The following is a 17,928-nucleotide window of genomic DNA, read 5'->3' on the forward strand; positions in this document are numbered from 1 at the left end:
TAAGGGAAAGTTTGGGCTTTTAGACAAAGAAGAAACGAAAGAGCAAGGATTGAACCAGCTCAGAGGCACACACCCTTAGGACATGAAAAGTATGGCATTGGGACTGCATATCTTCTCCACTTGTAGCTGGCAGAGTACTTGGAAGACCATTTGCAAGGCAAACATAGGAGAGGAGGTAGGTCCAATAGGAGGAGTTAGAGGAGGAGGACTTGATGTAAAGTCATCCAAATTAGAGTTAGAAGAAATAAGGTGCTAAAAAAGAGTTGCTTTGGTAGGTGGAGAGTTACCTGTAACTTGATCAGATCTGAAAATATAAAAAAAGATTGAATTACAGTTGTTGGTGGTGATTTTAGTTAAGGATCAGAAGTTTTATCTTCTGAAGAAGAGGTCATAGTTAAGGATCAGAAGTTTTATCTTCTGAAGAAGAGGTCATATTATCAGTCTTTCTTTTATGAAGGCATGCTTGAGTTTACAGAGAATAAGTTTGCAATAATTCTGATTTTTTTACTCTGTCTTACTCATTTTCTGTATACAGCGGAACAATTACTCCTTTTGTTCAGTCGTATGGTACCTGTCAACTGTTCCATGCTTCCGTGCACACTTTCTAGATCTGCTACACAGCAGTTTCACCTTCACTCTTTGCCATCATTCTTATCGTTCCATCTGCATCCCCAGCTGTTTGAGTCATAGAGAGCTTTATTGCCTTTCTTACTTCTTCCTTTGTTGTGCCATTCTTTCCCATATATCTTTTCCTGTTTCTCTCTCCTTACCATTGTTTGCCATTATACAATTCTGTTATCGTCATTTCTCTTCTTCCCTGTAAGTGGTGCCCATACACCTCTCTTTTCTCTTTCACATGCAACTTAACTTTGTTGACCCACTATTCACTTGACCCTTTCTTACATGCCACACACTTCCTTCAGACATGTCAGCACTGTTGTTATAGAGACTTTGATGCTTTTCTCAGTGCTTCATAGCAAGGCAAACCTTTTTCCTGACTAGATTCGAATGTAATTTATAATTGATTGCATTAATAAGAGGTTATTTAAGAAGATTTCATATTTTTTTGATGAAAAAATGCCAGGTTTTTGATTAGTAGGTTCAGCTTGCTGTTTTACAAGAATGACTTTACATCCAGGATTCATGCAATAGTACCTGGCAAACAGAATTCGACACAATTTGTGCCATAGTACTTGGCAAATAGGATTCATATAAGAGTTTGTTCCATATTTTTGCCCAATTGTCCCAAATTGATTGCAGATTACTGATATTCTGCCTTACAATCATGTAGTTACTGTCATTTCTTTCATTCGTTAATGTCTAGGATTAGGTATCGATTAGAATATTGAATGTGCTAGAATAGCAAGTAGGATTTTCATATCTGAATTCTGCTATTCTCTTAAAGAAAATGCCGAGGCAGATTGCTTTTGGTGCTTCATCTCATTGATGGGTGAGATACGAGACTTCTTCATCCGAACTCTAGATGAAAGTGAGAGTGGGATTGGTGCCATGATGGAACGACTAATGTCCAATGTAAGACAGCAAGACTTTCAGCTGTGGAATCATCTTAAGTCCCAAGAGCTTCAACCTCAGTTCTTCAGCTTTAGGTATAATTCAGTGTCTTGTTAGAAAAAACTTGCTTGATTGTGCTGATATGTTGTGCTAATGGGAACATTCAGGTAAGGAAGGATTGAAGCAAATTCTTGTGTAATGAATGGGACGAAAAGGGTTGTTTTACAGATGATGATATGTCTTTTTACATTGTCTTGTTGGTGAATCGTTATTAGGCACAAGTATTTTGAATTGTACACAGGTAAATACAATGTAGTGTAGAACTACACTGTAATAGGTTAGAATGTACAAAATAGGTACAAAAGTACAGTTGGCCTTTCACCTGACCCTACCTCTGATCTCAGTAAGAAACCTAATATGTAATCATCCCTTTCATGTATTGTATGTATATGTATAATACACTTAAATGCATAAAGCATAGAGATTATTTTTGAATCTAAAAGCACTGTGTAAACATTCGTCATCAGAAGTGAGAAAGAAAAAATATAAAGTTCAAATTCCAAAAATTCATAATAGAGAAGGCTTTTGTTTTATACACCAGAGCTGGTTTTATCATGGCATGGGCACTTCTTTCTCATGAAGCCTTTCTTCTTTGACCACCACTTGCTCTTGAGCTTGATTTATACATAAGTGTCTCTGATGCCTGTGCTTGATATTGTATTTGAAGGCAAGGCCTCTGAGAGGAGAATGCCTAAACTACAAAAACATTTGGACCTGGGCCCAAGGAGTAGTCCAGGATTGAGAAAAAGTTTACCATACATGTAATACCAACAAGCCCACCTTTTCAGTAATGGAAAAAACTGTATCTGTGCTAATGAGTTTGTTCATTTTGTAAACATTGCAGGATTCTGCAAAATAAGGACTCAAGTAAGTCTCTTCCTAATCGTATGTTTGTTTCCTCAGATGGTTGACACTTCTTCTGTCTCAGGAGTTTGATCTTCCAGATGTTATCCGTGTCTGGGACTCATTATTTGCTGATGTCAATCGCTTCAGTTATTTGATTCAAGTTTGCACAGCAATGATGGTGTAAGTGTAAAGTTTCCAGTAGATAGTGGATAAGTATTAGTTTTCAATTGGATGTGAATGACTTTCAAACCAGAGTACATTTTGTAGTTAAAAGTTAATTATTTTCACATCATTGTGCTGAGATTTTTGCTCTAAGGCATGTGCAAAAAATGTTTTTAAGGTGTGCTGTAAATGAGTGGCTCCATATTTCAGTATTTTTCCATTGGAATTAATGTGTCAAGAAACCAAAGAAAGAACTAAGTATTACATTCTTTGTTCATCAGGTTGCAAAGGGATGTTATGTTGCAGAACGACTTTGCTTCTAACATGAAAATCCTTCAGGTGAGTTATGCAAGTTTGGAGATAGCTCAAAATGAGGAGGTCATAATTTTGTTGGAGTTTACCCTGATTTTATTTAGAAAGATTTTGGAGACAAGAAAGGGCAAAAAAACTTGTATGAAAAAAGAAATACGATTTGGGTAGTTGTATGGAGAAGATGGAAAGACTGGCCTGGTAGTGCAATTTTAATACAAATAGTAAGACCATCAGTTCTAATTTGAAGGATGTAAGGTAGTTTTGGGTACCACTTTAATGCACCTAAGTCTGGACCTTTCAAAATAATGAAAGAAAGTGAGCAAGCTTAAGTTTAGATTACTGCAAGAGAAATGATGTTGATTACTTGGGTACAGAATCCTTGGGAATCAGCAAGAAAGAATACTGCTCATGTCCATGCATGTCATAGAAGGCGACTAAATGGTGTAGGAGTTGGGGGGCTGGAAGTCCTCCCCTCCAGTTTTATTTTTCCAAAAATCCGAACAGAGAAAGGGGCCAAGTGAGGATTTTCCCCTCTAAGGCTCAGTCATCTGTTCTCGACACTGCCTCACTAATATGGAAAATAGTGAATGTGTATGAAAAAAAATTGATACACAATGTTGCTTTTTTTCCTCTGTTCTCATTGTCTTCTAGAGCATAATACATATATATTTATTTTTGGGAGGCTGATAGATAGATGGGGTAATGTATGAACAAAGTTTATTCCAGTAGTAATGCTGTGAACTAGATAAGTATACATAATTGATACTCCTCAAAGCAGGGAATCAAGCCCAGAGAAATGTTGCACACATCGACAATGTCCTGGTAACTTGCACCTTTGAGGTCTGTGTGTGCTTGACGAAGCAAACTAAGATTCACTCATGATGCTCAGAGGGGTAAGTTTATGAAAAGGCTGTATAGATATCAGAACAATGAGAAAATGAACTAGCTTTTTGTTTGAAGGTGACCATTGGAAGCATTGGTCCCACTTGTTCTAGGAACACTTTTTGAAGGTATATCTTGGTCACTTTCAGTGCTGAAAAAGTCGCTGTCCATAAAATAACTTTTCGCACAGAATGGTAAATGATAATACAAATGATATTGGAACTATGGAAAAGTGAACAAGTTTAAGTCTAGGGCAACTGCTGATGCTTTTTCTTGGTCACCTTCAATGCTGGAGGAGTCATTGTCCTGAAAATTGCCCTCCTCTTGATCCATAGACAGATCATCATCAACAAGTAATTCAGGATTGTCTTCTGCCTGGACCTGTAAATGATTCATGGGATATATTCTCTTTGGCATGGTTGGAGGGTGACTGACCTTTGGGAGATGATATTACACACTGTCAACTTGGCAACCGCACAGGCCTGGTGGGCATCCTTTTCAAAGAGTTGTGAATTTCACTGTACCTCACTGAAGCATGGGGTAGCGATACTGTTTCCTGTAGGGTGGGATGGCGCCAGGAATGGATGAAGGCACGCAAGTATGAATATGTACATGTATATATATGTCTGTTTATGTGTATGTATACTTGTGCATATGTTGATATGTATATGTGTGTATATGTGCATGCAAGGAATAGAGTGAATTGGAACGATGTGGTATAACGGGGTCGTGGTGCTGTCAATGGATTGAACCAGGGCGTGTGAAGCATCTGGGGTAAACCATGGAAAGTTCTGTGGGGCCTGGATGTGGAAAGGTAGTTGTCGTTTCGGTGCATTATACATGACAGCTAGAGACTGAGTTTGAACGGATGTGGCCTTTGTTGTCTTTTCCTAGTGCTACCTCATGCACATGCGGGGGAAGGGGGTTGTTATTTCATGTGTGGCGGGGTGGCGATGGGAATGAATAAAGGCAGACAGTATGAATTATGTACATGTGTATATATGTATATGTCTGTGTGTGTATATATATATATATATATATATATATATTTATACGTTGAGATTTATAGGTATGTATATTTGCGTGTGTGGACGTGTATGTATATACATGTGTATGTGTATATATATTTATTTATATTCATACGTATCAAGAGGAGCTGCTTGCCTCACATAGATATGTGAATGGAGGAGTTAAGGCTAAACTACAGGTACTTTTGGTACATAGCTTCATCGGAAATGTTAATCACGTGATGTGTTTGTGGGTAATGATATGTACACACTCTATAGCATTATGTCTTGGCTTGGGAAACTTAATCCCTTTAGAGATAGGTCAAAACAAAGCCTGCAAGAGATGGCATAGTACCTTATTGTTAATGGTAAGGGACCTGAAATTTTGAGTAGTATCCACTTTTCACATCTAGCTGGTGTGTGTACTGTATGAAAAGTCTAAGCATGTGTAATGAACCAACTTTGAAGTGTCTAATGTTGTAATTATTGGCCCAATAGGGTGTAACAAAGACTCTTTTTGGCCTTTGTATTCATTTTGCAGTGCCACTTACATGATGGGTATTAGGTAGAAGTAGTCGGTAGGACCATTAGGAAGGAGCCTCTGAAAACACTTTGCTAGAATTGTCATTTGCCAGTACCCTGTTAAGGGTGAGGTACTAAAGGCTAAGAAGCTGCACTGGAGTTCACCAGTTATTGAGACTTGCCATGGTTACCCCCTTGAGGGAGTTCCCAAAGGGAATGGGCATCAGAGGTATGATTAGATAAATAAATGGATTTACAATAAATTCCCTGCTTTTAGTAGCAGAGTCTCATTTGGCATTGTATCAACAATGGCTCTCATAAAGCCTTTCAAGCAGACTTTAGAATTATAGTGGAACTTATCTACTCATCAGAGAATTCAACTTTTTCTACACTAAAGAAACTTTTCCACATAGGCATGAATATATATTTATATAGAATTTCTATTTCCTAGCATTACCCACCTGTGGATGTACAAGTCCTTTTAAGTAAAGCAACTGAACTAGTGGAGAGTACCGAAGAGGACATTTGTGATACCACAAACACAGAACAGTCAAGTTGACCCTTGGAATAATGTGATGGAGTCAAGTACAATTGCAAGCTGGGCCAGGGAGGTGGGTGTTTTTTACTGCTTTTTTATACCCTGTGTACAATACTATTTTGAAATTGAAATGCATATTGTTAGCTTTTGCAGTTGTTCATGTTTTATGGCTTGTGGAGGTTTTGGGTGGGAAGATCATGAAGGAAATAAATTCTCACTTGATGAGGAATGGGTCATTTACATTGTGTTATCTGTTAACCTTCCTTCTGTGCATAATACATTGCTAGAAATTAATTATGGCTGACAGGATATCTTGGTTTATTGTTATTTTTTCATATGAATTGTTTTCTTTCTTATCAGTAGGTTTAATAATGAATCTTCCTTATATATTTATCAAATTTTTTTCAGTTGCATACAGTTAAATTTTGATATGAAATGTTAACTCGGTGTTGTGATTTCTTCACATTAGAAGAATATGTTTATTATTATGTACATATATAGTAAATGACATAGAGAAGGTTTGTTGCATTATATGACAACTGAAGTTGTAAATTTTGCAGCGGAATCTACCTTCTACGCTCATATGGTTTAAGGTTCTTCCAGAATACAGTATGATGCAACTGCCTGATGTAAGCACTAATGGAAATTCCTTTACATATCAAAGATAGGTTTAACTTCTCTGACTCTGGCCCAAAGTGATGAATATTCAGGTATTGTGGTATTAATAGAATGTTTTTGGTCTTATTTTCTTTATGAAATGAAAGAGAATCAACCTCAAAATTTATTGGATGGCAGAGAATAAAAATTGTTGTTTTTGGCATATTTAGATGAATTCTTAAACTGAATCTAAATTCCAAAGCTTCGGTGATATGATGTCACCATACAGTATTATCAGCACTTTCTCACCAATGGACAAGCCCCTATGAGCATCTGAGAGAGTACTTGCTTGGTTGAGGGTTAAAGCACTGTTTCACACCCTAAAATAGGTCGTAACCATGAGGATTCACTGTTTTCCGTGACCGTGATGTTTAATATGCTCATGATTACTTATCTAGGGAGACTCTGTGACCATGCAGTAACTCACACAAGCTTGTGATATTATTGTGCAGTTATGATGCGAAAAGTAAAAGCAAGCCAGTCATATTCACTCTTCTTTTTACTTGTGCACACTTTGGACCTGTCGAACAACATTTTATGCTTGCCATCGGTGTAATCACCTTTTCCTCCAGCCTTCTGTGATGTTGGATTTTTTCTTTCTATTCATGTCTCAAGGTATGAATTATTGATACTCAGTTGTTTCATATAAGCTAGTGCACCTGGAGATACTGCCAACATCAGCTGCCACAATATGACAGTTACCTCAAGCCTTCTTGTTTTATCTGTTTTTTATGCAGTTATGTATATTTTGTTTTTCTTTTTGGAAATATATGTGTATGGTATGTTTGACATACTTTTCAAGTATATTGTTGTGGAGGTATATTATATATTCCCTCTTTGGTGTGACTGTTTTAGTCATTTATGTTAAGAGTAGTTTGTTAATGCTACATTATCAGAAGGGGAAGTAAAGACAGACCCCATTGCCTAAGACTCCATGCCTCAGTTTGTGTACCAATGATCCACTGTGAGGAAAGAGTCAGAGGTTGCCTGTTCAGATGGAGCCCTTACTATACCTCATGAGATTGTTCCTCAGAGGAAACTTTGTAGGGTTTTGATTTCTCTTCAGTACTTCTTATCAGGGTTTTGTGGGCCAGTGTTGGGAAGTAAACTGATCAACTTTCATCAGTGGGGACTGGAAGAGTTTAATGGCCATTAACCTCAGGACAAATGATATACTCAATTAGGACCCTTCAGTTCACTTCAAATAACTCTTGATATACTTAGGAGGTGAAGGAAAAACAATCCTTTGCATTACACTGTTGAGTAAAAAAGAAAACTGACATCAATTGAAATAAGGAGCATCACATGTGGGAGGAGGTTTACCTTTTTTAAAGAGCAAGTTATGGATTTAACTGTTACTGAATCAAATACGAACCTTCAAGCTTGAGAGGGGTACCATATCACTGATTAGAATTTCAGTTGGGGTAAAAATGTAGTTTTTTCAGGAGTTAAAGTCAATTTAGTGTTGTTAATAGCATTGAGTTAGTATTTTGGATGTCTTCATGGACCATTAAGGAAAATTTATGGGATCCAGGGCATAGGGAGCCTTAAAGGTCATCTGGAGGTATGACAGGTTTTTTCAGTCCTTTTTGTGAGAGTATCATTTTTTTGAGAGCCCATTTTGTATGTAACATTTTTTCATGTTTTATAAACATTGTTCAGTGCCATTCTCTTTCTTATCTGTAATTTATTGGTCTTATTCTTAGATTAGCAGCCTCAGAGGATCTATCTTTTCTTCTTAGAAAGAGTTTGCAACATTTGGACTGTCATATGGAAGTCAAGGACTTTTTATTGTAAATAGAAACAACGTAGGAATTGATCCCTTCCAAGTGGATGCCATCTAAAATGGGAATGAATAGTGTAATAGAGGTCTCTCTTACAATGGTTGAATGACTTCTGTTTCTCTGTTTTTCATTTATGAGGCAACTTGACCTTGTAAAGGTTTGGAATTAAGATTTTCCTTTTGTTCTCCAATGAGGATTGAAGAGCCTGTGTCCTAGACATCCCCCATCCCTACAACACTACAGACACCATTTTGACATATTCCAAGACTCTTCTTGCCCATGATGCAACTACCATAGTGAAGACTCTGAATGCTTACTACTGCATTGCCCTGGACTTTCGCCACATAGATGCACACATCATTACACTCCATGACCTGTGGTCCTGCCCGGTGGAACTGGCTGGCTTTCTGAGCATACATGAGCCTCATAAAAATGAAGGGTCTCCTAGAATAGGAATTAAGTAAGTATAAAGTATATATATATATATATATATATATATATATATATATATATATATATATATATATATATATCATGATAGATGGCCATTTCCTGTATAACGAGGTATATCCTTTATCTAGCTGTTATGTATAACAAGCCAAAACAAGAGTGGTCCAAAAGTTTGGTAATTTAACATTTAACAGATAATTGGTCTTAATCAGATAGCTGAAATAATTGGGAACCTGGAAGTTATCCTGTATTTAGGACTGTTGATGAAAGATGATGATTTAAGGTAAAGGAGGTCTTTGATTCTTTGCAGGAATATTTCTTTTATTATCTAGCTTTCAACATCACCTTTGTTTAACTATATCTGAGTCTAGATATGATTGATATCCCTGGAATAGATCTGGATATGCTGCTTCTAGAGCAAAGTCAAGAATCACTCAGGTTACGCTACTTTCTTTAGAATTTTTCCTTTTATTTTCTTCTTCCTTATGAGTTTGGTCTCCATTTGTCAGAGGACATGTTTGCAGAGAAGGAACTTAGGTTTTGAAGAATGGGGAACCGTTTTTCTACTGGATGCAGAGCCCTGTGAATGCCTGTTTGATTTCATATCCCTCCCTGCTTATGACAGGATAGTGATTAAATGTGGTCACCAAGCATCTACTTTTGTGACCACCAAATGATGATATTATAGACCTGAGTGGATTACTGTTGGGTTGTTTGGTCTCTATGGATAAGTATCTGCCAGATTTATAGTTATTTTGGTGTTTGAAGAGCATGAATCTACACAGATACAGCCTATTTTGGGGGCTAAAACAATTTGATAGTTGTTTATTTGCAAAAACATCTTGATTGCTTTACAAAATACATCCTCTCAGCATAAGAATTTGTGGCAAAATTTCAAATATTTAGATAACCTCAGCCATTTATACTCAGTACATCATAGGCATTTGACTGTGGGTGTGGTGATGAAGCTCTTAAATCTTGGTGCATTGCTGCCATTTAAAGGCTCAGTAAGCATATGCATCATACTTCACTTTCATTTTCCTCATTTATATTATGATATTCAAATGTAATTGAGAATTACTTCTCTTGGTCCCCTGATATGTCTAGATAAGATGATTTGGTTGACTGTTATCATCATTGAAACCTCACAGTGAGCAAGCAGGCAACATTTTCTTGTCATTGTTCTCTCTGGTTAATTAAACATTATCTGTAAGTGGAGTATTACCATCAGTAATATATGAGAGTTCACTGCTGCACTAAGGCACAAATGTGTTCTCACAAAGAGGCAGATTCGAACCATGTGTTGTATGATGAAAGCATTGCATATGACCACTGAATCTCACACATTGATTGCAATGAAAGGTTAAACCTTCAGCCATACAAGTGCTCTGTTAGATGCTTACAGAGCTCTGCTCATGTTAAAGGGATGTTATGTAATTCCTCTAAACCTGTATTTCTTCTAGGTACACACTTTAACTTTTATGTCTTATCAACTCATTTCTTAGGATGTAACCTTTGATATCTGCTGTTTTCTGCACAAGTTAGCTGTATGTTAAACATCATGTAGAGGTTGCTGAAAGTTTAAAGTACCATAATGATTTAATATCTGTACCATTTGAATATCAGTCCCTAGACTGGATAGTATCTCTCTTTACCATCTTGATTTATATTTACCTTGCTGTCTCATAATGTACTAGGCCAGAGTTGTTGTCATGAATTATTATTTATTGCCTTGTGCAGCAGGTGAAAAATAAACAAAGAATACATGAAAATTTATCTAAGCATAGAGTTCTGTAATGGCACATTTATCAAATTAGAAAAAGTTTGATGGTAAAATGAGGTTACGAAATATGGTTACTTATTCAAAAGTTTGTGAATTTTTTGATGGCTCAAATAGATATTGTATATCAGTATTGAGAAAAGAAATCTGTAATATTAATTTTCTAAGCAAGAAGTTTGGATGAATGAAAGTTCAAGGTCTGAGTTTTAAAGTCAGCCCTTTTTTGTGTCATCTGCATAGCACCTCATACTCAGGGGATTGCTTTGTCTACCCTCTTCGTTGTCCATCTGTCCGTCCGTCCATCTGTCTGTTCGTTTGTTCACCTGTCCGTCTGTCCGTCTATCTTTCCATCTGTCATCTGTCTGCCTGTACATCACTGGTTGAGTGAAGATGCATTTGAACTGGCCTGTAAGATTAGGTCAAAGACATCAAGCTGTATATATAGTTGGTTCCTAAAATGTAAAAGAATTATTGTTTTAAGATTCACATTCATAGTTTCAATGAATTTTTTCCTCTTAAAAACGGGTTTAGTCAGGAAAGTAATTTGGCTCATAACTTGATGAAAATTTAACTTTTAGCCATGGAAATCATTACAGATGTCTTTGATATTTTGCAAACAATATTTGAACCCTTTTTGATTTCACTCATTATTATTATTATAATGCAATGCAGGTGACACAATTATATAAAGTTGTGTTTGTTATTTGATATACTCTTATGTAAACCAAACACACTCAGCTACAGAAAGGATTTAGGATGTAAAACTTCTAATTGGAAAATGATTGAACTTACATTTGTATTTATGTAGGTTTTGGCTATTCCTTAAATATGAACTACAGAGTTATTTTATATATAGAACGTGTATGGTATAAAGCCAGCAAATCTTTTTAATGTAAGATAAATGGAATTATATTTCCTAAATAGCTTTTGTTTCTGACTTAAAAAGACAATTCAGGGAAAGAAATTCAAATATTTTACTGATTTCAGAATTTGAAGTCTGGGATGAATGGCTGAAGATTTGCACAACTTGTAACAACTTACTGATTAGAATTTTGAATACACTATGTACTGGTATGTAAGTTTGTATATTGAATGGATGGTGGGTATATTCAGTGAAACAGTTCAAACTGTATTTATATGTGAATTTCTTGTTTAAACTAATTACTTGTGGCTGCCTGAAAGCCAGTACATGTACCTTATCTAGATTATGAATATTTCAGGTAATTAAACATGATAAGGATTTTATCCATAACATGTGGGTTAAATTGGGCTGTGATAATCTGTACATGGCATATCAATTGGGATTGGAATGTTTTAAAAATATGGACTTTCTCTGTCTTTGAAAAAGTAAGTTTTGCTCGTGTTTCTAGATAAATCCGTAAGTTTTGAAATGTATTTTTAATCTATATCTCAGATTTCATGACATTTGTTTTGATGTATCACTTAGATTATATGATCAGTTAAGGATGGGAGGCCACTTGTGTGTGGTGATACTTTAGCATCTGCAGAAATTCTTTCTGAAACTTAATTTTGTTTCCTTTTTACTATTCTTCATTCACTTACCCTTATGCAAAGTCTTACAACCATTTCCCTAATACATGGATGATGATATGTATAGTACAAGACTAAAGCTTTGCATTTGCATGCTAAGAGACCTGGGATTGCTTTTGGGGTTAGGCATGTTTGGCAGGGCTTTCTTTGCTTTATTACAAGTCAAACTCTTAACTTATACAGTGAGGCAGACTGAGCTAGTCTCACTTATCTTGGAGCATGCCGCCACACAATAATGGGACATGGTGCTTATATGCTTATAGTTAAGCATCCCTCTGCTTAGTGTACTCTTCACCATTTAACAGAACTTACCACTTCATAGTATCCTCCATACATTTAGGTATGGACATTACAGTGTCAGTAGAAATCTCTTCTACATACACCTGCTTAGTATTCCTTACCTAAATTTTGCTACATCCTCTTCTGTTGTTTTATTCATGTATATTTTCTCAGTGAGGGTCAAGTCAATTGGGAGGTGAGTTTGAATGGAGAAAAACTGGAGGAAGTGAAGTGTTTTAGATATCTGGGAGTGGATCTGTCAGCGGATGGAACCATGGAAGCGGAAGTGGATCATAGGGTGGGGGAGGGGGCGAAAATTTTGGGAGCCTTGAAAAATGTGTGGAAGTCGAGAACATTATCTCGGAAAGCAAAAATGGGTATGTTTGAAGGAATAGTGGTTCCAACAATGTTGTATGGTTGCGAGGCGTGGGCTATGGATAGAGATGTGCGCAGGAGGATGGATGTGCTGGAAATGAGATGTTTGAGGACAATGTGTGGTGTGAGGTGGTTTGATCGAGTAAGTAACGTAAGGGTAAGAGAGATGTGTGGAAATAAAAAGAGCGTGGTTGAGAGAGCAGAAGAGGGTGTTTTGAAATGGTTTGGGCACATGGAGAGAATGAGTGAGGAAAGATTGACCAAGAGGATATATGTGTCGGAGGTGGAGGGAACGAGGAGAAGAGGGAGACCAAATTGGAGGTGGAAAGATGGAGTGAAAAAGATTTTGTGTGATCGGGGCCTGAACATGCAGGAGGGTGAAAGGAGGGCAAGGAATAGAGTGAATTGGAGCCATGTGGTATACAGGGGTTGACGTGCTGTCAGTGGATTGAATCAAGGCATGTGAAGCGTCTGGGGTAAACCATGGAAAGCTGTGTAGGTATGTATATTTGCGTGTGTGGACGTGTGTATGTACATATGTATGGGGGGGGGGTTGGGCCATTTCTTTCATCTGTTTCCTTGCGCTACCTCGCAAACGCGGGAGACAGCGACAAAGTATAAAAAAAAAAAAAAAAAAAAAAAAAAATATTTTCTCAGTCACTCATTCCCCATCTGTTAACTAAAGCTGTAGGTGTGCATGCCCAAATCCGATGGGTGGGAAAGCAAAAATGTGCCTCTCAAATTTTCTGATTGGGATAAGGCTGATTATTCTACTTATACATAATGTATTATGCAACATATAGAATCTTCAACCTGAACATGTGAAAATGACAGAAGTGAAACTTTACACCTGGGTTATTTAATATCACTTAAATTTTGGTAGAGAAAGTGAATACCTGGCATAAGCTAAGGTTTATACACATGACGGCTAGAGATTGAGTGTGAATGAATGTGGCCTTTTTGTCTGCTTTGCTGGCACTACTCGTATCAGTGACTTGTCTGCACCCCCCCATGAGCAATAGAGAGAATGGAATCACTTTAGAGATTATAAAGTTGGATAAGATCAATTTTTGTTAACCTATGCTTGCTCATTGAAATTCTAATCAAAGAGCTCAGTAAAATCTGAGTACACTGCGACACTGAGCCATCCTTGTAGTATAAGATTATATCTTCACACTTTTTTTAGCATTAATTAAAATGTTATATTCTCTTTTTTTTTTATCCTTATATCTTTGGAGAACTGTTTTTTATCCCTATATCTTTGGAGAACTGTTGACTGTCTGCATCTTCAGTCTGTTTTCAAAACTTAGCGATGGTGATTAGGTCATCCCTTAATCTTTTTCCTTGCGTGATGGACAAATTTAAAGCCTTTGACCTCTCCCTGTAATTTAGCTCTCTTAATTTGGGTACCATCTTTGCTCCCTCCTTTGGACCTTTTCTATGAGTTCATTGTGCTTCTTTAAGGTTGAGAAGCACATATTAGTTTTGAAAGATTGTAGAATGTCCTGATATTTGCCTGCAAACAGTTTATATAGATAACCCATAATATTCTCTTTAAATAGTAATCTGGTTTCAGGTTAGAGATGATGTCACCTCCCATGTCCCTCTCACACACACATTCCAGCAGCTTATATCCTGCCAGATGATATTCTGATTGAGGTTTGCTGTCATTTCATCCCCTCCTTATTACTTTGCATTGATTAAGGTTGAATCTCACGAGCCATGTATCAGACCAGGTTTGGATCTTTTTCTAAGTCCCCTTTTAGAGACACACAATCCTCCTCAATTTTTACACCCCAGAGGACTTTGGCATCAACTGCAAACATATTCAATTAGGAAAAATTCTTCTGGGAAGTCAGTCATACAGATCAAGAAGAGCAATTTTCCCAGAATAGAACCGTGTGGCATGAAACTGGTCACCTCACATTGGGTTATATGTTTGAGAATGATATATTTATTTATGATAACCTGTTTGTGCACAGAGGGAGAGGAGAGTTTCACTCATATAGCCCATTCCTTACCTTTTGTTTTCTGTTATACATTTATTTAACTTTTAATTGCTTTCTACATAACTGTTTTTTCAGATAGCTTGCTTTGCTTATCCACCACTGTTATTGAAGAAGCATTTCTTCACATTTTCTGATTCTTTTCTTGCTTAGTTCCTGTTTGCTTTATCTAATAGTTTCCTCCCTATAGCAAAAAACAGCTTAATACCAGCGTTTTTGGTTCAGCAGAGAAACAGCAGTTAAAATTACGTGTCCCTTTCTTATGTCTTTCAACTTGGACATCGTTACTGCTGTAATCATGTCTTCAAGCTCAGTTCCCTTGCCTCAGTTTCTTCGTAACAACAGATGTACATTCTTAAGCAATTTTATATTTCTCATCAAGTGAAGGGGACCAAACTGGTGGTGAATGATTTAATATATAATTTTTTTTTTGTCCTTGATTGTATCCTTATCCAAGTACTTAAGGCAGTTTTAACATTGACTAGTATATAGTTTATTCCTTGACAACTATCCTACTGTGGTATTTTTGTGAAAGGCTTGGTCATTCCCTAAGTCTTTCTCACATAGATTCTTGATAATTTCGTCCTATGAGTCATAACTTCACCTGATGTAACAGAGTTCCACTTTTATTTTCATTTAGTTGTATGTGTTTTTCAGAAAAGTTAATTTATAGAAAATTCACTTGATTCTCATTGCAAAATTTCAGAAAGAAGATACTGGAGGGGTTTTATATATCAGAATTAAGAGTACAAGTAATTGATGTTGAATATGTTTGTGGCTGCTGTTATTTCAGGCTTTGACTAATATATAATTGTGATTTTAGGCTGTGTCCAAAAGTTTGATATCTTAATGTTCAAATGCTCACTCTGGGTTTTTGCAAGGTACTGTATTTAGATTTATTTGTAATCTCTGACACAGATTTTGTGCTCTAATTCCCCAACTCAGGAGATCCTTTTCATTCCAAGGCAAAATTGGCAGTTCCTGTCTGCTGTGGTATACTCAGGGTTGTCACTTTGTCAAGGCCCCATGCACACCAACACCACTGTCATAAGGCTGCCACCTGAGTCTGAGAAATGGTTAAACAGAACATTTGGAACAAAAATTGTGGTGATTGCTAAGGATGAACCTTCTTAACTATTATTGTACGGATAAACTTTGATGTAGAGATCCATGTATAGGAAGCTGTATTTTTCATGGAGATTGAAAGTTCTGAACTGGGGCATTCTCAGTGAAGTAAGTGGTGCATACCAAGCATTGTGATATCAATCCCAAATTCTCTCCTCAACTGGGGACGTGTAAAAGGCTAACTGTCATATTCTAGTGAATGTAACAAAAATTAAAGATGATTATTTGTACCATTTGTTTGTATATAAATATGCTATGCCATCCATATTTGAAATCATTGTTGCTATTTTCTTGTAATATTGAAGTTAGTATTATGGATAGTGATTGATAAGTATGCACAACAGTTTTTAATGTACTGGGTTTTCATACAACATGAATATTTATGTGTGATTTTTCTGTCTGGTGTTTTGGCAGCTGATATTGCTCACAAGCCTTTTATGAGGGCACCAAATACAGTATAATATTGTTGTAAGAGTTGTAAGGAAATTGAAGTATGATGAACTGTGTCTTATAGATGCTACTGTTTACTGTGTTTGACAGTTATGCTGTCACATAATGTCACAAAGTTTAACAAGAAATGAGTATAAGAACATTCTAATCAGGATGTCCAGTAGTGACTAGTTTATATATATATTTTGTAAGAGAACCGAGTTGTAAAAAAGTAAAGCAGATTTAGTTTGTATTCTCCCAGTGATAATTCATGCTTTTGAATATTCATTTTGCAGCATCATATAGTGGTCTTCCACTCATTTTTAATTCAACAGGATTGCTTATTCCTTTTTTCCATCTTTTTCTTTCCTTGCTTTTTTATTATCTTGTATTTTGTTTTTTTGCTTTCTGTTTTCCACCTTTTGTTTTGTGTATAATTGCAGAGACAACAATCTCTAAACTTTTCCACTTATTACTTTTTAGTGTAAACATTCTTTAGAAGGTGTTTCAGGTGTTGCTGATGGGCTTTTTGGTCATAAATTACCATAGACACGTGGTTGGTGTTTGAAATGTTGAAAATGATTGTACGTTAAGCAACACAGTTATATTGTGGCAATTGGCATACATTTCTGATGATGATGATAATGTGATTATAGTTGGGGACATTTACTGATCAAAATGAATATAAGGCTGTTTATTTTTTTAACCTACCTTCAAGATGACTTAATCTGGAAGAGGACTTCTGTGTCATCCTTCTTCAGAAATATAGATCAGGTCATGGAATACCATTGATGAGTGTATTGATTGTGAGCATGTAAGATTTATGGTTATGGTGGTGGTGAAGAGTTTTCAAGTGCCTTTGGTGATACAAATCAAAGAGGCATTCTGTAAAACTCCATTTAGAGTGCTCTAGAAGAATAAACTTGTCAATGCCAACTCTTACATTCTGAGCTTTGTGACAAAATTTTAGAATAAGAAAAATTGCAAGTGATTTACATCAGTTTCAGTGATATAAGAAAGCAATAAAACCATTTTTTGTATTCAAGAGGATAATGTATACTGTAGCTTGGTATCTTATTTTTATATATCGTATACTGAAGTAAGCTACTGATGGTCTGGAAGTACCTGATGGTTCAGTTTGATGTTTTCATAAAATTTTTAAACATTTACCCGCCTTATTGTAATGCACACTGATTTAGAAAAATCTCTGCGAAATTGATATTTTTTTCTGTACCGCATTTCTCATTAAGTTGTATTATAGATACAGACATGGACTGTTACATGATTTGAAATGGTGCCATGCGAATATAATAAAATGTGTAAATTAATGGTTATTGGTATGATTTCATTAACAATATTATAGTATTTCCAGATTATTTGTAATGTCTTTCTGATGCTACCATACACCCTTAAGTGCTGGGAAAATGCAAACTTTTAAGTACATAATGCATATGATCATATTTGCTGATGCTGTTACTGTGATTTTACCTCAAACTTCCACACTCCCACTCTGTAATGAATTTATGTTATTAATCATTTTATGCCTTTTGTATGTGAACTGGAGGACCTTAGTACTGTTGACCTATCAGGCAAGAGACTGAAATAACTAGGTAGCAGCCTCTCCATTAAACAAGTGACCCTTAAGCTTTTG

At 36.2% G+C, this 17,928-nt stretch overlaps 1 protein-coding gene across 4 annotated transcripts in view; it reads left to right on the top strand.

The window, feature by feature from the left end:
• The window catches only part of LOC139749039 (TBC1 domain family member 13), a 31,918-nt gene extending 14,312 nt beyond the window's left edge, over positions 1-17,606 (top strand). Inside the window, exons 7-11 of one of the 4 annotated variants that reach the window (XR_011712873.1) lie at positions 1,406-1,607; positions 2,476-2,598; positions 2,862-2,919; positions 5,755-5,914; positions 6,402-12,629. Coding sequence is in view for 1 of the 4 variants with exons in the window: in XM_071662436.1 (XP_071518537.1) it covers positions 1,406-1,607; positions 2,476-2,598; positions 2,862-2,919; positions 5,755-5,862 (491 nt within the window). In the remaining 3 variants the exon portion in view is untranslated. Of the gene's footprint in view, positions 1-1,405; positions 1,608-2,475; positions 2,599-2,861; positions 2,920-5,754 lie in introns of all 4 variants that reach the window. The other 3 variants (XR_011712874.1, XR_011712875.1, XM_071662436.1) reach the window with 3 other exon arrangements.
• Positions 17,607-17,928: the final 322 nt, after the last annotated feature.

This window comes from Panulirus ornatus, chromosome 6, assembly GCF_036320965.1.
Source record: "Panulirus ornatus isolate Po-2019 chromosome 6, ASM3632096v1, whole genome shotgun sequence".
Classification (NCBI taxonomy): Eukaryota; Metazoa; Arthropoda; class Malacostraca; order Decapoda; family Palinuridae; genus Panulirus; species Panulirus ornatus.